The sequence below is a fragment of the Xiphophorus maculatus genome, unplaced genomic scaffold (assembly GCF_002775205.1).
Source record: "Xiphophorus maculatus strain JP 163 A unplaced genomic scaffold, X_maculatus-5.0-male Unplaced_Scaffold_BN000159F, whole genome shotgun sequence".
Lineage (NCBI taxonomy): Eukaryota > Metazoa > Chordata > Actinopteri > Cyprinodontiformes > Poeciliidae > Xiphophorus > Xiphophorus maculatus.
The window spans coordinates 74,525-98,920 of NW_019369760.1; the positions used below are offsets into that span (position 1 = coordinate 74,525).

The window sequence follows — 24,396 nt, forward strand, 5'->3', positions numbered from 1 at the left end:
AACCATGCTGGCTCTCCCATTTGAGGCCTGGTCTGAGAAAATGACGGAAGTCGGGGATCGGATTTCAGAACTGTTCCGAAAATCTCGCTGCTGGCTCGATATTTTGTCGGTGAAGAAAACTCTGACATTCCCTGTCCTGCCATCCTCTTCTGGCCCGACCCTCTTCTGAGGACCCGCCCCTCTACCTTATATAATGAGAGCGCTGCGAGGACTTCTGACACCTTCGGCGCATGGAGCAGCAGTCCGACCTGCCGGACTCTAGTTTCTAACCGGACCGTCTTCATGGAGTTTCTGCGCGGAGGAGCGGCGCTGCTGCAGCTGCTGCTGCTGCTCAGCATCAGCCGCTGCTGCAGCACAGACCCGGACAGAAAGGGTGAGGCTGCGGGTTCAAACTCTGGTTCTGATCGGGATCGGTTCTGCTCTGACAGGTTCCGTCGTTTGTTCCCTTCATGTTTCTGCAGTTTCACTGAGTTCAGGTTTATTTCCACAAACTTGTTATTGAGAAAAGTTCTGTTTATATTTCCTTTCTCTGATAATATGAAACATTTATTTCAATAAATTAAATGGTTTGTAAAATAATTTCTCTAAAACTGAAAATGATTTTAGATCATTTTATGATCAGAACCAACATGAGATGAAACCTTTAAAACAAGATTTAAATGTCTGCAGTAAAACTGTAAAGAAATGATGATCAGATTTAATAAAAGTTCAGACAGAAACTTTAAAATCTGCTTCATGTTGAGGATCTTAAAGAATTAAAGTCGTTTCTGTTGTTGGTTCTGATCCAGAATCTCAACAAACTTCAGCTTCACTTTTTATTTCCACTGGATTCTCAGATATTTTCTCAGGAGAAAATAAATTTTCTCTGGAGATTCAGTTTGTTGTTTCTGGTTGATAAAGTTTATCTGCAGGTTGTTATCAGTTTATCAGTTATTATTATTGATCAGAATCTGTCCAGGTTCCAGTTCTGACCTCCAGACTGTGAATCAACCAACTTTTATTCTAAATACATTTAAAATATTTATTTAAAATAAATAATCATTTATTGACTCAGACATTAAACTGCCTCTGAAAACATTTATCACTTTATTTCCTCTACAGCTGGTTTGTTTCTGCGGTTCTCCAGGTTCTGATTAACTAAACCAACAGAACCCGACCCAGCGGTTCTGATTGGGTCCAGTTTAAATAGATAGAGGATCAAACATCGGAGAATAAAACAGATTTAAATGAATCTGAGGATGTTTCAGTTTTTCTCTGAATGAAAGAAAAATCAGATCAGATTTTCTGATCCATGTCTGGATTATTAATAAACAGAAACATCATTTCAGGACCAAACGTCTCGGATCCTTCAGATTCTGTGAAACTTTTAGTGATGAAGATTTTAGTGAATAATTAAATCAAAGTGAATTTAATCTGTTGCTGTGAGTTCAGGAGAAATTTGATGTTTTTAACAGAAATATTGTTATTTCTGCTGATATTTACATTTTATTACAACTTCATGAATAAAACTGAAGCTGAAAGTTTAGAGGAACTCAAACGTGTTTTTTGATATTTATTTTTATTTGCATATTTTGATTTTAAGGTAAATTTTTACGTCTTCCTGAACAAGAATCATGTTATCAGATGATTTGATGTAAAGTAAAAAGTTTTGTTTTCTGGTTGATCAGTTTTATAATTCAGGATGAATCTGGTCTTTCAGTTTGTGTCGTTCTGAGAACCGTCTGAGCGTCAGGGTTTAGATCAGAACCGGGTTTTCTTCCAGAATTTAAATGTTCTGATCGTTTGGGCTCTTTGGGTCCAACTCGATGGTCTCCTGGGTTTGATCTGGACTCAGCGGTTCTCTGGTGAAACTCTCAGCCTTTAGATGTTTCATTATTTAAAGCTGAAATGATCAGTGAGAGGAAGATGGAGGAACTGAATCCTCGTCATCGTCTGAGAATAAAACCAGGACGATTCGCTGCGATGGAATCAGTTCGGCTGAAATCAGGGAGCAATGAGGATCGTTGAGCTCTGCTGTTTGAGAGGCAGCTGACAGGACCAAGTCTTTGTCTGGCAGATATTCAGTTAGCAGGACGGTTCTGGTTCTGAATGGACCGCTGTCTGCGTTTCAGACAGAGAAATTCTAGGATCCAGAGAAATTCTCCTGCAGGACGTTCAGGAGGAAGACGGTTTAAAGTTAAATCCTGGCTGATCAACAAGCAGCAGAACGTCTGGAAAGTTCAGAACATTTTCCAGAAACTTCTGGTTTTCCAGAAATGAAATAAAAGTTATTTTAACCTGTTGAGGTTTTAGAGGACGCCGGATGCATCTCGAGACATTTTGAAGTTCAGACTAAATATAAAATTATTCACACCCTTAGATTATTCCATGTTTGGTTACAATCAGAAGGTTTTGCTGTTTTATAAGATCTTATGAGACGAAGCAACACAGATAATATTAGATACAGTAAAGAAAATATATTTGTAAATATTTTTATCACTGATTCTGTTTTAACCTCCAGATTTTACGTCTGCAGACCAAAAACTTTTGCCCATTTTTCTCTGTAAAGCTTCATAAACTCAGATGGAGAATGTCTGTTCATATCTGTTTTAAAGTTTGTGACAGATTCTCAGCTGGATTTGGGTCTGGACTTTGACTAGGCCGTTCTAACACATGGATCTGCTGTGTTCCGGTTTGGTCTGTGAAGGTTCTGGATCAGGAGCAGAAATGACTCAGAAGCTGCAGGAGTTTGGCTCTGAAAAGTCAGACTGACTCAGACTGAGATCCTCCTTCCAGAACAGCTTCTTAAAGGGACGGCGCGGCCTTTACATCGACTCACAACCTTAAAATAATTAACAATAAACCCTCTGAAATATGACCAGACATGTGATTCACTTAGAGAAACACTCATCATGCTTAGCTTGCTGTCCAGAACGTTGTGTGGCGCAATGCATGCTGGGAGTCTGAGGTAAAAATGGATTCACCTGAAATATAAAACCTGAAGTGGCTCAACGACCCGGAACGATTCTTTAATTAACTACAGCAAATAGAGAGAAATATGAGACAAACTGTGTTGTCATGGAGACAGATCTGGTTTTATTATGTTAGTGAAAATGTTCAACATTAAAATCATTAATGTTAAGCTGAGTGAGGCGTTAATAACCTTCACTTTCTGCTTTTATCAGGATTTTTGTTTTTTGTTCCTGAACTTCAGTAAAACTTCTGATTGTTGAGTCTGGAGCTGAAGATCCCAGGATCAGACAGCCTGTGTGTGTGTGTGTGTGTGTGTGTGTGTGTGTGTGTGTGTGTGTGTGCGCGTGTGTGTGTGTGGGTGTGTGTGTGTGTGTTGACTCTTTGGAAGGACCTTGGCTTTATGTAGGGGTGTGTGTGTGTGTGTGTTTGTGCTTGTTTTTCATTGGGGCCGCTGTCAACTGAAAACAGATACATGCTGAAAACCTTAAATGGTAACCACAGCAACGCTGTTGGCATAAAGAGCAGGACTTTTTAACTGAAAGGGAAAAAGAAAAACCATTCAGCTGATCTGGTGGATCCTGGAGATCTGATTGGCTCGTGGCTCAGAAGGGGCGGGGCTTAGTGAACTTTACTAATTTAATTTATTGTCTGTCAGCTGATCAGTCTGAGGAAAAGTTTATCTGCTAACATGGATTCTTGGGCCTGAAGTCTGAAGTTTTATTTTTTAATACTTTTTGTCAGTTTTTATTTTTAAGACTTTGTGTTTAATTTAGTTTCTCTTCCTGGATTTGGTTTCTTTGTGGTTTCCACGTTGACACATTTTGTCTTTAATGAGTTTTTTGTGTCTTTCTCCTGTTGGGTCCCAGTTTGTTACCTTGTTGTCATGTTTCTGTGATGCTGGATGTTCTGTTCAGTTCTTCATGTTTCTCTTTTGTGTCGTTTTGCAGCGTTTCTGAACAAAAACAGATTCAGATTAAAATCTATAAAAATGATCTTCAGCTAAAGAAGCCGAACGCCCCGGTGGGATTATTTTGTTCTGATCTGTGGATCAGAGTGGCGGGCTAACCAGAACCAGACCCAGTGGGTTCAGGGTTTGGTGTTTGTTGGTTCTGACGGTTTGTCGCCGTCTGATGCAACTCCAGGGATTTTCCTGCCAGGAATGTGAGGAATGTCAGTTATGGAGCTGAGAAAAGGTCCGCAGGATTTAACAGGCTCTGCAACATGCAGGCGGTTTGTTTGGGGCAGAGAACCGGACCCGGTTCCAACAACCTGCAGATCAGACCCAGGAGGTCAAAGGTCACTGAGAGCTGCTGGCTGGACGGCGCCGTCTGTTTTCACACCTGCAGCTGCAGAGTTCTGCTCTCAGAGCCGCTTCTGGTTCTGACCATGAATCAGAAACAAAAAATATTAACAGAAAATAAACAGAGATAAAACTAGACAGAAATAAACAAACCTTTTAGTGTTTGATTACTAAATTATTAGATTTTTGTGTTGTATTTATTATTCCAGCCTCCATCTCTGGTTTCTAATCTTTAGTTTTTCTGGATGAATGTTTCTGAGCCGAACATGAAACGTCTGATTCCAGGAAACTAAACGTGTTTCAGCGAAACACTGAGCCATAAAAACTCTGATACAGTGTTAAAGCAGGTGAATCATTAAAATCATTAAAATGATGATTTGACAGATTTATTTGATCAGGATTTAATCAGAAACTCTGGATGTTTGGAGGGCAGCAGTTCTTCTTCATCTGACAAATCAGGACAGAAACCAGTAAAAGACTCCAGAGTTTCTTTATTCCTGAGATCCATCAGTTCCTGCTGCAGCACCATCACTCTGCTGCAGCACCATCACTCTGCTGCAGCACCATCACTCTGCTGCAGCACCATCACTCTGCTGCAGCACCGTCACTCTACAGCACCGTCGCTCTGCTGCAGCACCGTCGCTCTGCTGCAGCACCGTCGCTCTGCTGCTGCACCGTCGCTCTGCTGCAGCACCGTCGCTCTGCTGCTGCAGCTTCCAGTCCTCTTCTTTCTGCTCTTTACTCCCATTTTTACCCATTTTCCTGCCTTGTGAAATAAATCTGGACTTTTATGAGGCAGAATATTGAAAGATGAAACATGTTGAGGTTCGGAGACTCAGGATTAATCCAGCTGCTGACCAGCAGAACCTGAAGCAGGTCAATTCACAGCCATGATGACGATGACGATGATGATGACTCTGAGGAATTCACTGAAGCCTCGGTGTTATCTTAAAGCTGCAGTCGTCATGGAAACCTGAACCCTGCAGAGTTTTCTTCGTCAGCCGTGACCGCGCAGTTTTTCAGGATCCATGTTGCCGCGACACGCACTGGGTCAGAGGTCACGGCTGCTAATCTGCCTGTTGCAGAACCCCGACCCGGTTCTGCAGCAGAACCCCGACCCGGTTCTGCAGCAGAACCCCGACCCGGTTGCTCTAGGAAGCTGCTGTGTTCAGGAAACGCAGCTTTACGGTTTAACTGTCAGGATGAAACCGATGCTGGAATTTTCCTCAGAGAGAGACGGAGCTGCAGGCCGAGGACAAGCAGCGTCTCGCTCCGAGCCGCGCACAGCGCTGCAGGCAAGGCACACACACCGCTAACACACACACCGCTAACACACACACACACCGCTCACACACACACCGCTCACACACACCCCGCTAACACACACCCCGCTCACACACACCCCGCTAACACACACACCGCTCACACACCCCGCTAACACACACACCGCTCACACACCCCGCTAACACACACCCCGCTCACACACACACCGCTCACACACACACCGCTCACACACACACCGCTCACACACACCCCGCTAACACACACCCCGCTCACACACACCCCGCTAACACACACACCGCTCACACACCCCGCTAACACACACCCCGCTCACACACACACCGCTCACACACACACCGCTCACACACACCCCGCTAACACACACACCGCTCACACACCCCGCTAACACACACCCCGCTCACACACACTGCTAACACACACACCCCGCTCACACAAGTCAAACACGATCCACACAGGGAAGATTTAGTGATTAGCTGCTGATGTTCCAACAGGTTCTCTTCTGCCCGGTTCTGTTCAGGGAAATCGACCCGCTTCCTATTCGACCTGCTGTGACCTTCAGGAGCAAAGGTCATGGAGCTGCAGCTTCCATCCTGCAGGATGAAGCAGCTCTGAGTGTTTTTCTGGGTCGGATCAGCTGAGACTGAATCTGACTTTGCAGATTCTCAGCTGTTGATCAGAGAACATCTCTGTCTCAGTCCAACACCGAGGGTCAGAGGTCAAGGTCACCAACCTGCAGACACACTCAGGGGAACAACATGCAGTCGTTACTTTTCAAAGACTCATCTGAACTCATTGTCCTATTTAAAGTAGGAGAAATGTCTGTGACGACAAAGAAAATCAGAATGATGATTATTTTGGTTTAGGTTCAAACCACAATGAACTCCGTTATTCAGTGCTGCTTTTTTGAGGTTCATAAAAAACATTTTATTCACTTAAATAGATTTTTGTAGTTTTCTGGAACCAGCTCAGGTTCCTGGTTCTCGGTGGATTTGTTCGGATTTCCTGGATTTTGTTTGGCTTCTTTTTCAGTTCATGAACATTTATAGAAAAACGTTTTAAACACAATAAACTGATCTATGAGTCATTCAGTCATAAACTCCAGGAATAATCCGGGTTTTTATTGGATCTTTAGGCTTTTTGTATTTTATAGATTCTCTTGAAGACTTTGTTTATTTTTTGAATCTGTTTTTACAGCCTCAGCTGTGTGTTAAACCCAACCAGAAATGAGTAAAAACTTAACAAAATCCTGCTGGTGGATTTTAAAGATGATTCTGGAATCAGTTCATCTGGAAGGTCAGAGCCGAGGTCAGTCGATTTGCCTCTCATACGAATCAATAAAAGCTTTTAACTGCAGTTTAAAACCAGAACGATTTGAAACGACAAACGTTTCCACTGATTGGAGCTGCAGGCGGTCAGAGCGTAAAACTATCGATTCCATGTCAGCAAACTTTCATTAGAGACACTTTTTAAGGTTTCCAGTCAAAAATAATCTGCTGCCATCGAGCCACTTTCTACTCTCTGCTCCATCAAACAGCCTGTAAGAACTGTGTGTGATTCTTATCTCTACCTCCATCTCCTGTGTTTTTTGAGAAAAAGGCTGAACCATCTTGGCTCTGATTGGCCGGCGCTGTGATTGTGATCTGCTGCAGGTCGAGAGTTTCAGGAACGTTCATTTCCACTAATCTGATGGCAGCGAGTAAAACAAGCAGAGATTCACATGTGATAACAGAACGGAGTGTGTTAAACCAACATGTGACGCATTTTGGTCCGTCTGCCTCAGTTCTTCGCTTTTTGTGGAAAATTTTGACTTTTAGGGTTTCAGAAAAGAGGAAGGAGTTTAAAAAGTTTCATTTTGCAGCACAGACAGAAAAACTGTTAATATGAAGTTCAGTGACGAATAGAAAACCATCAAGATTTCATATTGACACATCAGATGAAATGTTGAGCTGTGCTTTGGGATGTTCCAGTGATATTTCCTGTTTTGGTACATCAGCTTCATTGTTTTTATAATTGTGCATAATTACATTAAAATGGACAAAACAGGGTGTAACTGAAGGTCAACTGTGTTATTATATTGTGTAAGTAATGCTATAATGATCCTGCTGTTAAATCCTCTGAATCATGCATTATGTGTAACTAAACACTTGTTAAGGTTTTGTGTGTTTGCACTGATGGAGCTGAACATGAATATGAACTCTTAGTCTTTAGTTTGTGACTGTAATGTTTGTCATGATGAATTTTTCCGTCACGCGGTTCTATCTTTTACTCTCAGCCTGCGTCGGGTTTCAGAGGAGCTGCAGCAGACGCAGACAGGCCCGACCTGTTCCTGAACAAACAAACTGTTTATCACCACACTTCACCTTCCACTGAGTTTTCTATTCAAACCCGACAGGGATGTTTCTGCTGCAGCAGCTGACTGAGTTATCTGGCACTTTACAGAATTTACAGCCACTCAGAGAACAATGACTACACTTTAGTTTTGGAAAAATCACACTGTAGGGAATAAAACCAGCAAATATAGAAAACAGGAAGGAAAGAAGTTTTTGTTGTTTCCATGTGACTCCGTCTGTGCAGAACCATCCTCAGTATTTTAACAATGGTCTGGAAATCTGAAGCTGGAAGCTGACGGGTCGGCTTGGATCGTTAAACGTTCTGATTATTTTGTCGTTTTACATCCAGAGATGAAAACATTCAGGAATTTATGGCATTTTGTTCCCTGACTGCTGCTTTGTGGATTTACATGATCAGATTCATCGTCTTTCAGAATATTTTAGCTTGTCGCCACATTTGCTTTGGCACATTTTTAAAATGATGGTTTTTATTCACTTTTGTTTCAGTTACTTTAGAAATATCCACCAAAGAAAAAACATAATAATAATTAATATTTTTGTACTAGTTTAGTTTGCCATGGAGGAAACGGTCCGTTTCATGGCTGAAGTTTCTCTGAGCTCATCTATCTCTTCCTCTCATGTTTGATTGTTTTGGCCGAGTTCTGGTCCGGTTCTGTTCTGGTTGTGATTCTGTACAGAACCGTGTGAAATCAACACAAACTGGACCAGACGCCTGCAGTCAGCCTGTATGAACCGATTCCTCTGGAATAACTGAACGATTCGGCAGGAGGGAATTCTGATGAACCTTCCAGGTTGGAGATGTTACCGGTTTGAAGAAGAGACTCTGAGAAAAGGAGAAATGAGGAATGAAAGCAGACGGATGTTGAGGAGAGAAGGAAAATAAGGATGTTTGGGAATCTTCGATGTAGGGATGGGAATAAACAAGTGGGAGAGAAGAGAGACAGCTGGGAGGAGAGTGGGAGGACGGATGGACAGATGGAGATGCACTGAGGAAAGAGAAACAGGAAGAAGGGTTGAAAGCAGATTGGAAGGAAAAGAATGAAGGAGTGAAAATAGATGGAAAGCCTGAAGAAAAAAGAGGATCAAGATAGATGATAGAAGGAGGAATGGAGATGGAAATAAATAAATAAATAAGAAAAGTCATTACGTCTGAGTCCAGATGTGGAGCGTTCCCCATGAGGCTTCGACCAATGGGACGGCCCCTCAGCCAGCCGGCAGCCAATCAGGATCACTCCCAGCTCAGCTGTGTTGTTTCTGTGACATCACAGCAGGAAGTCAGCCAATCAGAGTTCAGAGGAAAGACTCATCAGTTTCATCAGGGAGAAACATCTGAACACACCGCCGTTCATCTCTGAGCTGTTAGTGTTGGACACACGTTGGTTCATCTGGTGGACGGACCGTCCAGGGCCGGCCCAAAGGTCAGCGGGGCCCAAAGGTCAGCGGGGCCCTGGGAGAATTAAACCGGGGGTCCATCAGCTCCGATCTGCCTCCAGTCACCAATAACTCCTCCTTTAACCTGAACAGACCATCATTCAGTTATTTGTCCTTTAGATTTAGTTACAGCCAGCTGTGGTATGAACCTTCCCAGCAGAAATGTCTCAACTTTTCTGATTTCCAGTTTTTTTAGGCCTGACTGCTTAGAAACGTCGTTTTGAAACCTAATGGGAAAAAATAAAGCTAAAGTTTCTCACCTGCATCTGATTTTTACTTTCAGTTTATGCATTTAAGGATAGAAATTGGTGGAAGTTCTTAGTTCTGATGCTTTTAACGAGTTTCAAAAAATGTACTGCTGATCCCAGTTCAGAGCTGATAAAAGTAAAACTCGTTGATTCTGATCTCTGGCCTAATGATTGGTTCTGACTGTCATCAGGATGCCGAGTCTGTTGATGTTCCAACATGGCTTCCTTCCTTCCTGAAATGGTTCGATCTGATCTGTGTGGCTGTATCAGAGCAAAATGTCAGTCGTTCTGCTCAGAGACAGGAACTGATTTCAGTTCACCGTTCAGAAGCAGAACCCACTCAGAGATCTTACCGACCCTTGACCTCTGACTCCTGAGCTGCCAGTTTGTTTCTAACAGAGACGTGAGCCTGCAGAGCTTCATTCCTCTCTGACTTGTTCAACTCCTCTAAGCCTTTGCTACTGGGATGTGCCACTCCTCTGGCCTCGTCTCTTTATGCTCCTTTAATTGTCTGAGTGGAAACTTCACCTGAACAACTCAGAGGGTGTAACCGTAAAACATCGGCACGCGTCTGAAGAATGAGGAAGAGTGAGGATGAAATTGGATATTTGGATTCCCATAATAAAGAGAAATTTAGTTTGTTTCATATTAATATTTGGTTTTTAACCAGAAATAATTAATTTTAAAATCTAAAACAGAGCTAATACTTTTTAAGTCTCTGAATTATCACCTGCCTGTAATTTTCTAAGAGCAGAAGTTTGATGCTGCAGTAAATTTCTCACTAAATTATTCTAACTCAGATTTTAATCTTGCAGCAGATTAAAACTGAATCTTTTCTCCTTAAACTCTGTGTTGCCATGGTTACCGGGGAAACGGCACCACTCAGTGGCCAGTAGAGGAACTGCAGTGAACTCTGTGTCTGCTTTCAGTGTGCCAGGGGACGAGCAACCAGATGACCATGCTGGACAATCACTACCTCAAAATGAAGAAGATGTACTCCGGCTGCAATGTGGTTCTGGAGAACCTGGAGATCACCTACACCCAGGAGAACCAGGACCTCTCCTTCCTCCAGGTGAGTCCGGTCCATGTTACGTCATCACGCTACGTCAGGCGCCGCTGGTTTTCCTCCGGATGGACATGTTTCTGATCAAACTCCGATAAAGTTTCTAAAGACGCTGCAACACCTGACATGTCAAACTGATCACGTCACTTTCAGTCCTTTGTTCTTTTAAGGTTTACATTTTTATCTTCTGAAAGGTTTTGACATGCAAACAAAGCTCCTGATCCAAACATCATCTCTGTTTTCATTCCAAGCAGATGTTCCTCTGATCTTTGTTCAGTAGTTCATCTGTTTCTCTAATGAATAATCATTCAGGCACAGAAAGGCTCCTAAACTCAAGAAACAATCTTTTGTGATAAAACCTATTTTAAATGTGATCATTAATTTGGGATTTGAGCTTCCAGTTGTTTCTTATAACATATTGAACAGACTTATTAATGTAAACCCTGTCATAATGCCTCGGCTGAAGGTTATTGGATAGTTTTTCAGGTCTTCAGCTCTTTCTCTCTGCCTCTTCAGTCCATCCAGGAAGTTGGGGGTTACGTCCTGATCGCCATGAACGAGGTGTCCACCATCCCTCTGGTCAATCTGCGTCTGATCCGAGGACAGAATCTCTACGAGGGCAACTTCACCCTGCTAGTCATGTCCAACTACCAAAAGAACCCGTCATCACCAGATGTTTACCAGGTTGGCCTGAAGCAGTTGCAGCTCAGCAACCTGACCGGTGGGTGGAGCAGCTTCTGGACGATGTTAGAAACACAAGCAAGTGTCACCAATCAGGAGGAGAAGGGTCAACATTACAGATGTGTCCCAAACCAACAGAAACTGCAGAGAAAGTCTGTAGCTGAGGGAATATTAGCTGATGTGTCATAAATGTGTAGGACAAGGCATGCTGGAGGAGCTTTAAAACCCACAGGATTGCGCAAATAAAGGTTTGTCAGTTGGAGTTCCTGGCAGCTGGTTGAGTGGGTGGAGCTGCAGGATCGTTTGAAAGTCTTCTTTCAACAGAACATTGAGATCTGACAGCAGGAAACAGACCGCTCCTTGGCACTTTGTGCCTGATGACGTACGACGTTCACCTTGATTGGTTTGGTTGAGTCACACCTCTGCTGTGAACGCATGGTTTCATAATGCTGGACTTTTTTGGTGGCTGGTTAACAAATTTATGCATAACATATTTTACAGAATCATAAAGGTTTAGTGAAAAAGAAAAAGCTCTGGTCAGAAATTTCACATTCATGAATAAACCTCCAGATTGTTTAGGTTCTTGTTCAATGTTCAAGGATGGAAACATCGACTCGGCATCTAATCTAGTGTCTGCTGTCATGTTTCTGATTCCATGTTCAGTCTCTTGTTCATCCTGAATGTATTTTTAAAATGGCTGAAATGCATCATGAATAATTTTTCAGTTGTTGAGTGAAACCTATATTTTTACAGAAATTCATTGTTACGGTTTGTTTGCCTCCAACAGAGATTCTGTCAGGAGGAGTGAAGGTCAGCCACAACCCTCTGCTGTGCAACATAGAAACCATCAACTGGTGGGATATCGTGGATAAAACCAGTAATCCCACCATGAACCTCATACCACACGCGTTTGAACGCCAATGTATGGAAAACATTTCTAAAATATTCATTAATGTTCTCATCCTGGCAGAACGTTGTTGGTAACATGAATGTGTTTGCAGGTCAGAAGTGTGACCCCGGCTGTGTTAATGGGTCGTGTTGGGCACCCGGACCAGGTCACTGCCAGAAATGTAAAGTCTTCCACTGTTTCTTTTACATTCCACCATCCTGGCTGTTTGTGTTGAGTGAGTTTATGAATCTGCCTCTGACCCCGTTAGTCACCAAGCTGCTGTGTGCCGAGCAGTGCAACAGGAGGTGCCGCGGTCCCAAACCCATCGACTGCTGCAACGAACACTGTGCTGGCGGCTGCACCGGACCCAGAGCCACAGACTGTCTGGTCCGTATCAGATGATCATAATCACATTTCATGTAAAAGTACTATTGACTTCAATGACTTTTTCCATGAATGTTGCTACTGATCACCACATGAACTAATATTCTTGATTTCCATAATTACTTGGAAAAGCCTGGGAGTTCAGCCAAACCGTCTACAGGTGCTTTATGGACTTGGAGAATGTGTTCAGCTGTGAGGTCACTGCAGGAGGGTGAGGTTACAGGTCCTCTGATTCAGGCTGTTAGGTTTAGACTGGTGCAAGAGCTGGGAGAGGTTAAAAAGACTTGTTTCCACTGAGAGTTGCCCCTTGTAACTGTTCTGTTCGCAACTTTTATGGACTGAATTTCTAGGCACAGACCTTAAGAATCTATTGTTTGAGGATCGGCTTTATCTAGACGATGTGGTTCTTCTGCCTTCATCAGAACGTGATCTCCAGTTTAAACTGGAGGGATTTGCAACCGAGTGTTGACCAGAAAAGGGCAGAGTGCCTTCGCCATGTCAGGGACGAGGTCCTGCCCCAAGTGGAAGAGCTGAAATATCTCGAGGTTTTGTTCACAAACAAGGGAAAATTGAGCATGAGACTGATGGGTGGATTGGTTCTGCGTCTGCAGTGAAGCCAGCGCTGTACTGGCCTGTTGTGGTGAAAAAAGAGCAGAGTCAAAAAAATTAACCTCTTGATTTACCGGTCTATGTTCCTTCACCCATGTCTGGCCCCCAGGAAGAGCTGACTCCAGTGACTGGCAAAGGGAAATCTGGGCTTCACCTGGATTAAGTAGAAGATCATGGATGGATCCAGGTTATATTCAATATATCAGCTAAAAAAGTGTAAACAATGTATTTTGGTCTAAAAGTCACAAGCCAGAAGAAGAACAAGAACATAGGCGCTCATCATGGAGGTAGTGAGTGGGTTTTCCTATCTGGGCTTTGGAATGAACTTTTCTTTATCACCGGTGGAAATTCATTGAGATTTTTATAAAATTTTTTCTGCTCAGACATAACCTTCTCAACAGTTCCAAAGAGTTTTGCTTCCTGTGAGTCACAAAGATCCGTTCTACTGTTTAGCTAACAGACATGCGGCTCATGTTCAGTCTTTGTTTCATTTTTATTCTGGTTTCATTTAGTTTCTAACTCCATTTGTTCCTCGTTTCTTTGTGCAGGCCTGCAGGGACTTCAACGATGATGGAACCTGTAAGGACACCTGTCCTCCGCCGAAAATCTATGACATCGTCAGCCACCAGGTGGTGGACAACCCCAACATCAAGTACACTTTCGGAGCCGCTTGTGTCAAGGAATGCCCTAGTAAGTATAAAAAACATATTCATATCAGATCATCCAGACTTCAGTGGCCTCTGTATACTGCAGAGTGTTACATGTAGAAATAGTTCACTTCAGATGAAGAACTGATTATGTGACGATGTTTGAGGTTCCTGAAAATGCAGCTTGATTAGATCTGTCCTGCAGCTGGTAAACGTCTGTCAGTAAGTCGCCCGTTGTTTAGTCTCTGATGTTGCCTTAATGTTTGTCTTTGTTCACAGGTAACTACGTGGTGACAGAGGGCGCATGTGTTCGCTCTTGCAGTGCAGGAATGCTTGAGGTAGATGAGAATGGCAAACGAAGCTGCAAGCCATGCGACGGAGTCTGTCCCAAAGGTAGACCGACCCACACACACACACACACACACATACTTGCGCAGATTCCCAGAGTTGTTCTTGTCCTTTCTGCAGTGTGTGATGGAATTGGAATCGGGTCTCTGAGCAACACTATTGCTGTCAACTCAACCAACATCAGGTCCTTCAGCAACTGCACCAAGATCAACGGCGACATCATCCTCAACAGGAACTCCTTTGAAGGGTGAGGACATTTTCACCTTTTCTTCTTACATTTCTGTCCTTCCATCATCCATCATTCTGACCCTCTGTGGGGTCAGGAAGGGGTCAGGTACCGATCTCCAGGGGTCAACCTGGACAGGTCGCCAGTCCATCGGAGGCTCCTCTTAAATTTGCATCTTGAAAATGAAAGCTCCTTCCAACTGATTAATCCAGGCAAATGGATTCAGTAAGAGTTATTATTCTGAATGGAGGTGAGCCACAGATCAGTGTTTGGGTTCTGCTCTGGTTCAGAAAATAAGCCATAAATGAGTCCAGGAGTTCTCATGTCACGTTCAACAGGATGACCAAAGTTTTACCAAGCTTCATAATCGAATGTTTGATTGATGCCAACATGAGAAACAATATATGATTCAGAAATACAGAGTTTAATTGTCCAAACTGAAAACTGTACATGACTTTTTGTCCAGTGTTGATTCTGGTTGAATATCCTGCTCTGATGTCTGTGATTATGTAACGGCTGTTCTTCCAGGGATCCACATTACAAAATCGGGACGATGGATCCTGAGCATCTGTGGAACCTGACGACAGTGAAGGAAATCACTGGTAGGTTTTCCTCTTAGCTTTGTCATTAGATCAGAAACATGTCTGCAGAAACCAGCCTCAGAGTTCAGCTTGTTGGTGTCGCAGGTTATCTGGTGATCATGTGGTGGCCTGAAAACATGACGTCTCTGTCGGTGTTCCAGAACCTGGAAATTATCAGAGGAAGAACTACGTTTTCCAGGTGAGTTTCCGTGTTTCTTTCTATCTGTAGTTTTCCCAGCTGTGGACCAACAGTGATGTTTTCCTCCCAGAGGGCTCAGCTTTGTGGTGGTTCAGGTGAGTCATCTGCAGTGGCTCGGTCTGCGCTCCCTGAAGGAGGTGAGCGCTGGGAATGTGATCCTGAAGAACACGCTGCAGCTGCGCTACGCCAACACCATCAACTGGAGGCGCTTGTTCCGGTCTGAGGACCAGAGCATAGAGTATGACGCCAGGACTGAGAATCAAACCTGCAACAACGAGTGCTCAGAGGATGGCTGCTGGGGCCCGGGGCCCACAATGTGTGTCTCCTGTCTGCATGTGGACAGAGGGGGGCGCTGTGTGGCATCCTGCAACCTGCTGCAGGGGTGAGAGACCTGCAGTCTGTACATCAGCTATAGTTCTGACGTAATTTTACTATTCTTTACGCACTTTTTTTGCATGAATTTAGTTGTTTTGTTTTGTTTCTTGGTGCAGTGAACCCAGAGAGGCCCAGGTGAACGGCAGGTGTGTTCAGTGTCACCAGGAGTGTTTGGTGCAGACTGACAGCCTGACCTGCTACGGTCCGGTGAGTTCACATCCACTCAACCAATGTCTGAAAGATTAGAGCTTTTACATTTTAATTCAGAATCCATTTACTCACAGGAGAAACACTGCATATCCAAAAAGTATTCCTCATCTTCGTCTGAGATGAAACTCTCTTTGACTCCATAAACTGGCCTTTTGCCATAATTTGTTGCAATTTGAATTAAATGCTTTGCATGAATTTCTGTTATCTCTGAGTAGTAAACCCTTTTTTGTGCAGGGGCCAGCCAACTGCTCCAAGAGTGCACACTTTCAAGATGGCCCCCAATGCATCCCTCGCTGTCCTCACGGCATACTGGGAGACGGAGACACTCTGATCTGGAAATATGCGGATAAGATGGGCCAATGCCAGCCGTGTCATCAGAACTGCACCCAAGGGTAAAACCTCTTCATCATGAGAAGTTTAAACCAGCAGAGAAAATAAGTGAAGGTTTATTTTATTGTCTTTGTGTCTGCAGGTGTTCTGGTCCTGGACTGTCTGGCTGCAGACGGTAAAACTACAAATACAGCAAAACATGAGCGAATCATAAACAAAAACATCAACAATGCTGAGTTTATTTGCCACAGTCGACTGGTTGACGAACTGAACCACCTGAACTAACAGGATCTGTAGTGAACTTACCAACTTCTTTGCAGAGAAAATAAAAAATAATAATAATTTACACATCAACACCAAATCCATTAGCAATGCTCTGTCCAAACATAGCATCAGTCTGTTGGGTTAGCTTAGCCTTCTTCATACCAATCAACCTTCCTGTGAGTCGTTGAGCAGGATAGAAATAATGACATCATATTGATCAGGAATTAATCTGTTTATGTCGATGTAAATGACCCTGGAAGTTCACATGATGATTTCGTTCAGTATGGATAAGAAAGTGTATAAACCCGACCATTTTTTGACACATCTGTTTTTTGGTCTCTTTGTTTCCCACCAGCGATATCGTTTCCCACTCCTCTCTGGCAGTGGGGTTAGTCAGTGGACTCCTGATCACTGTAATTGTGGCGCTGCTCATCGTGGTTCTACTACGGCGCCGGCGAATCAAACGGAAGAGGACAATACGCTGCCTGCTCCAAGAGAAGGAGGTGAGCGTCACTCTTAAAACACAACTCTGGCGTTGGAAGTGACTGGAGAATGTCAAACGGAGACAAACTCTCTGACTCCAAAGCTGGTTGTGTCTGATGTTGTTGGACATGTTGCAGCTGGTGGAGCCGTTGACTCCGAGTGGTCAGGCTCCCAATCAGGCCTTCCTGAGAATCCTGAAGGAGACGGAATTCAAGAAGGACCGAGTTCTGGGCTCCGGGGCATTTGGGACGGTCTACAAGGTACCAGCGATGGCTGAAAGCAGAAGACCTTGTTAGAAACTCTCTCCTCCTGAGATGATGAAATAACTGACTTCATGCCTCTCTGTTCAGGGTTTATGGAACCCTGACGGAGAAAACATCCGGATCCCAGTCGCTATCAAAGTTCTGAGAGAGTCTACGTCACCGAAAGTCAACCAGGAAGTTCTGGACGTAAGGCTTTGCTTCTCTTCTGGTTCGGTTTGCTCAAGAGCTGTGGTGGGACTCCAACCTTCATCTTGTCTTGTGTTTTACGTCTTTAACTGTGTTGGCTCTTCTGAACAGAAAGAACAAGGTTCAGTTGGAAGTTGGGTCTGTTCCCTTTGGACAGCACCAGTATTTATTAGGATTACTGTTTCTGTTTCTGCCCAGATTTTCTCATCGTTAATCACAAACCAGTCCAGAGCTTACCGCTGATCCCACAGGCTGATGTGATTCATTAGCAGAGAAATATTAATGGATTTACATTCTGGCTGGGATTCTTTAAACATGATATTCAACAGTTTCCTGATGGACTCTCCTGCCTCTGTCCTTCATTTCAAACCATCAGAGATCATGTTGTACATCAATGTAGGACTCATCCGTGCAGCACATCTCTAAGAGCTGCTGTTTCCTATCATATGACAATATGCTGCATATGTAGCATTCACAGTTAACGGGTGATTGATGGGAATGGATGTTAAGCCACAATACCTCTGAACATGTTAAACTGGACAATAATACATAGAAAATACAGAAAACTTCTGTCACAAAACAGAAGGTGAAGCGTAGCAGTAACCATTTGGATAAACTGAGATTTGTATTGAAATGTTTTCAGAATTAATATTAAGTTCAAAAGTAAACGGTCAGAAAATGTTAGCAAGTGCAGACATTTGGATGTAAAGGGAACTCAATTAGGACAATTTTCACTTGCTAAATTCAAAAACCAAAGGATAAAAAAAGAGCAAAAAGATAAATAAAATGTATATTTATTTGTCTTTCTGCCATCTCTGTTTTAATATTGTTGCATAAATCAGAATTAATGTGGCATATGAACAAATTAATGTTATTTTGTGGTTTCATAAAGTGAATTTCTGATTTAAAATTACTTTATACATTTTTAAAATAATGCAGTATTTATTAGTTTTGGAACAAACATTCCACATCACATCATAGCTCTTACTTTGTAGATTTATAAAGGACTTTTTAATTAAGTAAATATATCTGACCAGCTAAATATCTGCAGAGTTCTTCTGTTTATCGACTATTAAACTAAAACAATTCATACTTTTGTATTTCTCTGCATATTTATGTACACAAATAGTTCATTATTAATGAAGTGAATATGACTCTTACATATAGCATCAAACTGTGTTTTATTTTATAAAGTAATTATTTATTAAAGATGACCAGATGATATTTCTGACCTGCTCTGCCGTTGTGTTTATGGACCGTCGGTGTTTCTGACGCTCCAGGTTTTAATTCTTTATTAAATATGACCTGATGACTGTGTGATATTCATGGACTGTTGGTGTTTGTGACTCTGCGGGTTTCCCTGCAGGAGGCGTACGTGATGGCGAGCGTGGACCATCCTCACGTCTGCCGCCTGCTGGGCATCTGCCTGACGTCGGCCGTGCAGCTGGTGACGCAGCTGATGCCGTACGGCTGCCTGCTGGACTACGTCCGGCAGCACCAGGAGCGGATCTGTGGCCAGTGGCTGCTGAACTGGTGTGTTCAGATCGCCAAGGTGAGCCAGGAACATCGGCGCTCGGTAATCCTGCTGAGGCTCGTTAACCTGAACGCATCAGGATGAAGGACTGTTAATCTCTTCAGTCCCATCTGAAATGTTTAGATGCTGGGAAAATGTAAACTGGGTCAGGAGATTAGAGTGAATTTGGGTTGTTCTGGATCACACGGTCTGGGGAACTTTTCCCAACACTGACTTAAAGTTAAAATCAACATTTCATGATAAGCTGGACAAAATAATGGAATTCAAATATTTATTTATCTATTTAGCGGTTAGTTCTGGTTTGTTAAATGACACACTGTGTCCTGCTGGTTCAGGGGATGAACTACCTGGAAGAGCGCCACCTGGTGCACCGCGACCTGGCAGCCAGGAACGTCCTGCTGAAAAACCCGAACCACGTCAAGATCACAGACTTCGGTCTGTCCAAGCTGCTGACGGCTGACGAGAAGGAATACCAAGCCGACGGAGGAAAGGTGCCATGGCAATGCCTGACTGGTTTCTGTTTGCTCTTCGGACTGAAAACATGTCAGAGATGAATCACTGCTGCATCTCTGTGAGCAGGTTCCCATTAAGTGGATGGCTTTGGAGTCGATCCTCCAGTGGACCTACACCCATCAGAGCGACGTGTGGAGCTACGGTGAGGAATCGTCCCCACAGCGCCACCTACCTGCCTTCACCCTCTGCTTCCTGTTAGCCGGTTTAAACATCTGAAACCGCACAGCCAGAGGATTTAGACTGAATAAAATACTTCTACACTATTAGTGAATATTGGTTGCACATTATCATCTCTTGTTCAAAATGTTAAATGCTTGAGACTCAAACCAGAGTGAGATTTTTGTACACTGAACAGATGCTGAACATCAGTGTTAGCATGTAACCCTGATTATATTGATTTATTCCTGATTATATTTAATCTGATCATGGAAATCTTACCAGTTTTCCTGTTTGAAATTAGAATGAGTGATTTGTATTACTAAAAATTAAAACTTAGGGCTCTTAGTTTAGCTAAAATCCCATCTTACGTTGAAAGGACGTGGCGTTCATTTATGGAGCTCCAGTAGCAGTCAGTCAAGCCACAAATCTGAAGAAGCCTCTGACTGGAGACTGTTGCAGCTTAACAGCTCCACATCCAGGCACCAGAAACATTAGTAACATAGCAACACATCCTGGATGACTCCATCCGTTAGCATACTCTGCTAATCCGCCTCATTTGCTTTTGCTGCTCGTCTTTAAACCTCTGGTTGGCTGTGAGGTCAGAAAGATGTTGGAGTAGGGGATATGATCGATGGAACTTGAACTTCTTCCTTCTCTCTCTGCTCTGCATCCATGAAGCCTCCTTTCTACCTCATCTGGGATTTGGGGTCAAAGTTCAGGTGATATTTTATCTACCTGAGGTCCACAAATCAGGTAGACGAGTCCGTTGACAGGACAGCTACGAGTCATTCTAACTATAAATGGCTAAGTGTGTTCCTGCAGAAAATGAGAAAATTGTTCTTTTTCCTTTTGTGCGGTGTTATTGCTAGGCTAGGCTAACCAAGCTAAAGTCACTCCTGTCTCTGCAGGTGTGACGGTTTGGGAGTTGATGACATTCGGATCCAAACCATACGACGGCATCCCGGCCAAGGAGATCGCCTCGGTGCTGGAGAACGGGGAGCGGCTGCCGCAGCCTCCCATCTGCACCATCGAAGTCTACATGATCATCCTGAAGTGTAAGAGCTGACCCTGCAGGCGGCGCTGCAGGCTGGCTGGGCTGTTTCCTCATGGTAGTGTGTTGTCCCCGTCTCCCTGCAGGCTGGATGATCGACCCGTCCAGCAGACCCAGGTTCAGAGAGCTGGTGGGCGAGTTCTCCCAGATGGCCCGGGACCCGTCCAGGTACCTGGTCATACAGGTACGCCACTGCCCCCACCTGACCCTACTATAAAACACTAACAGAACAATTCTGGGTTTTCACTTTATGTTTCAGAAAATATATCCAAAGAGTTCAAATCAAAATCTAAATGTTTTTCATTAAGTAACTGAACATTAAAAAGCGAATCTAATCAAATATGGAATAATAAAGTATATTTGACTGTTTTGGTTGCCTCTGACTTGTTTCCCAGGGCAACCTGCCGAGTCTGTCTGATCGGAGGCTTTTCTCCCGCCTGCTGAGCTCTGATGACGACGTGGTCGACGCCGATGAATACCTGCTGCCATACAAACGGATAAACCGCCAGGGCAGCGAGCCCTGCATCCCGCCGGTAAAAACTCTGATGCTAACCGAACAGCAACCTGAAACAAGTCCTGGAGTTTCTGGAGTTTTCATTCTGACCTGGAAAGTCCGAGGTTCCTCACCGGCTGGGTCTCAGAATCCAACATGGCTGCCGCTCATACAGACAGCTGTCAAGATTTTCATTTGAATTTGTGTCTCAATAATCTGATCCTTATAAAACCATAAGACCAGCTAATAAAACTGTTGCCACAAAATTAAATTACATAAATCAGGATTTCTGAGTAGTCTGGGAAAATCTGGACTTTAACTTCAGTAACTTTCCAGGTCTGGATCAGCAAAAACAACTAAAGTGTGGAGGATGTTGTATTTGTAACTGCTTTTCCATTTGGCCATGTTTCATGTTCTTCCTTCTTTCCTGTTCCTTCTTAGTATACTTCCTTGTGTCCTTCAATCCTTCATTGTCTTCATGTCTCATTGAATAAGGGAAACGAGAAACTTTTATTTATTTATTCCTTTGTCCGTCATTCTTTCATTTGTACTTTTGTTTTTTCCTTCCTTCCTTCTTCTCCTGTCCTTCCTACCTTCCTTAATTACTTTTCTTGTTCCTTCTTTCAATTCTTTTCATTGTCTCTTGTTTTTGCAGCTTAGATATTTAAAACATTCCATTTATTCACATATTTACCATAAATTTATCAACATTTGGTGTTTTATATTTTAACTGGTTTTCAAATTTACAATATAGTTGGTGTTGGGATTTTAGCCGTAGACAGTAAAGAAGCTCTCTCACCTGATGAGTGTAGAGCAGTGAATCCGTCTCTCCTTAAAGACATTTCCCAGTTCTTCCTCACATCGTGTCTTTATGAAACCTTCAAAATAAAAACAGAAGATTTGGTGTCTTACTTCTGTGAAAGAATGACATATAAATAATATTCTTTGCCACTTGTGTAATATTTGCTTTGGATTGTTATAACACATAATATTAGAATAATATATTTATAATTATAAATAAAATTGTTTTATTTCTAAGATAGCGCTCTTGTGTCAAATAATTTCAATCAACGTTAGGGAATAATTCAAACTTTTTGAAAATTTACAAAATCTCAGTTATCCTTCATAGCGTGGACTGAACACCGGTGTTACATCAAGCACTAAAGCTAATATTAGCTGGCATTTCATGGTGGACATAAATACAATAAAAATATTCTAATTATAAAATATAAACAATAATATGTTCATCTTACTTGTGAAACGTTATCCCCTGAGATCTCATGGAAATAGTCCGTCGATCTCAACAAAAATATCCGGCAGTGCTGAGTCTTCTTCTGCTGTTTTGGTTTAGCCAAGTAGGAGGAACGACGGCTCCAAGATGGCCGCCGTATTTCCTGTGCAGCCAATGCGGGGTTTACTCTTTACTATGTCTATGATGTTAACACACATGTCCTGCTACTGCCAACCACCAGGGGGCAGAACAATACGTAAAGTGAAATAATGGGCATGTTTTATCCAACATGGACACTGATCCATCTGAACTGTGTGTGTTTTTTAGAATGGACATCCAGTGAGAGAGAACAGCATCACTCTCCGGAACATCTCCGACCCGACCCAGAACGCGCTGGAGAAAGACCTGGATGGTCACGGTAGGTTCTGACCAGCAATCACTTTCTTCAAGAAATCAGGAAGTGATCACAATAATGGAGTCAAACAGACAGGATACGAGTCAGATGCAAACAAGGAGTTTCACCATAGCAACCGAGTCCAGGCTCTAAATAAATCTTCCTGATGTTTGTGTTCCAGAGTACGTTAACCAGCCTGGGAGTGAAACCAGCAGCAGGCTGTCGGATATCTACAATCCCAACTACGAGGACCTGACAGACGGCTGGGGCCCCGTGTCGCTGTCCTCCCAGGAGGCGGAGACCAACTTCGCCAGACCAGAGTACCTGAACACCAACCAAAACTCGCTCCCCCTGGTGTCCAGTGGCAGCATGGACGACCCCGACTACCAGGCCGGCTACCAGGCTGCCTTCCTACCGCAGACTGGAGCGCTCACTGGGAACGGCATGTTCCTCCCTGCAGCAGAGAACCTGGAGTACCTGGGACAGGGAGGCGCACTGTACACTCCTGTCCGCTAGGGGGCAGCAGCGCTCCGACTGAAGCTGTGGCTTTGCTCAGATAAACGGTGGTCTGTTTTAAATTGGACAGATAACTGGATTTAACTCAGATGGTTCACTGTCGGTTCTCCAGAGGAACTGAAACAGAACAAGAACTTCCTGTTCCTTCAGGCAAAGGTCCAATCTTTGGCTCTAAGCTGACGGGATGAACGCATCTGGAAAATGAACATTACCCAGATAAACTGTAAAAACATAAGCTAATTCAGGTTACATTAAAAAAGACTCGCTCAACTCTCCTGCTCTCACATGTGGGTTTGGATGCTGCAGGACGATGCAGATGTTTTAATCCTGGGCGCTTCTGTTTCCAACATTTACATTCATGAACTGAAAACATTTAAGTTTTCTGAAGATATGATTTGACTGTCAGTCAACATGATGTATGCAACCTTAAATCTTTCAGAATAAGAGAAAACAGGTGAAACTGGATTCTCAGGCCACACTGCTCTACTCCAGATATTTATAACTGCCATTTTGTAATAAAAAAAAGAATCTGCATTCACACAATCTGTTGGTTTTCTATCAGAACAATTTTATACAAGCCTTGCAAGAGCAGGTGGAAATAAAATTAAGCTTACTAAAATTGAAATTTTGTAGAAGACAACGTTGGGTGAACGAAATAACACAAATGGTTCCGTTTTATAGGTTGTAGAAGGACAGAGGAGGACATGTCCACCATGTTTTTTAATCCTCTTTGGACATCACGTTCCCACAGATACATCAGTGTTTTTAAAAATCTCACCAAAATCTGTGTGCATGTCGACAGGAGACGTGGAGATGAAGTGGAAAAATTTTAATTTTACTAAACATCAGAGTTGGTGGGGAGATTTGAAGAGTTTACTAATTTTTTAAAGATTATTCAGTAATCTGGAATAAGGAACGCGGTTCAGCTAAACTTCACGGAACCATTTCAGTCCAAACTGTAGCACAAGGAGAACCTCCTGTTGTTGTCTGACTTGAAATATTCACTCTTGATTGTTTGTGTTGTTGAATTTTTGAAAGAAAGTTTGCTTTACTTGACACAAATGAGCCAAACCCTGACGTCCTGCTGCTGAATATTACTGCTAGTCTCTGTTTGTCTTTAATGTTTATTGATTAAAAAAAAACAAAGTGAAGTTTCTGACTGTGGTTGCTGGTTTTTATACTT

General features: G+C 43.1%; 1 protein-coding gene across 1 annotated transcript; it reads left to right on the forward strand.

The window, feature by feature from the left end:
* The first annotated feature begins 207 nt into the window (after positions 1 to 207).
* LOC102228937 (melanoma receptor tyrosine-protein kinase) lies at positions 208 to 24,364 on the forward strand. Its single transcript, XM_023330044.1, has 26 exons — positions 208 to 373; positions 10,514 to 10,656; positions 11,164 to 11,368; positions 12,116 to 12,250; positions 12,330 to 12,398; positions 12,486 to 12,604; positions 13,759 to 13,900; positions 14,137 to 14,250; positions 14,326 to 14,452; positions 14,960 to 15,033; positions 15,118 to 15,211; positions 15,282 to 15,593; positions 15,703 to 15,793; positions 16,031 to 16,188; positions 16,269 to 16,301; positions 16,746 to 16,893; positions 17,011 to 17,133; positions 17,224 to 17,322; positions 18,689 to 18,874; positions 19,192 to 19,347; positions 19,436 to 19,511; positions 20,437 to 20,583; positions 20,666 to 20,763; positions 20,975 to 21,112; positions 22,631 to 22,721; positions 22,879 to 24,364. Exons 1-26 carry the CDS (start codon positions 283 to 285, stop codon positions 23,211 to 23,213), a joined length of 3,504 nt encoding a protein of 1,167 aa, XP_023185812.1. The 5' UTR covers positions 208 to 282; the 3' UTR covers positions 23,214 to 24,364.
* The last annotated feature ends 32 nt before the right edge of the window (positions 24,365 to 24,396 follow it).

Excerpts from the sequence above, each read along its gene's own strand:
- LOC102228937 (XM_023330044.1), top strand. The coding sequence starts at position 283 with ATGGAGTTTCTGCGCGGAGGAGCGGCGCTGCTGCAGCTGCTGCTGCTG. Across the intron at positions 16,189-16,268 it reads CATCAGAACTGCACCCAAGG|GTGTTCTGGTCCTGGACTGT; the intron begins GTAAAACCTCTT and ends TTGTGTCTGCAG. Across the intron at positions 18,875-19,191 it reads GGTGTGTTCAGATCGCCAAG|GGGATGAACTACCTGGAAGA; the intron begins GTGAGCCAGGAA and ends CTGCTGGTTCAG.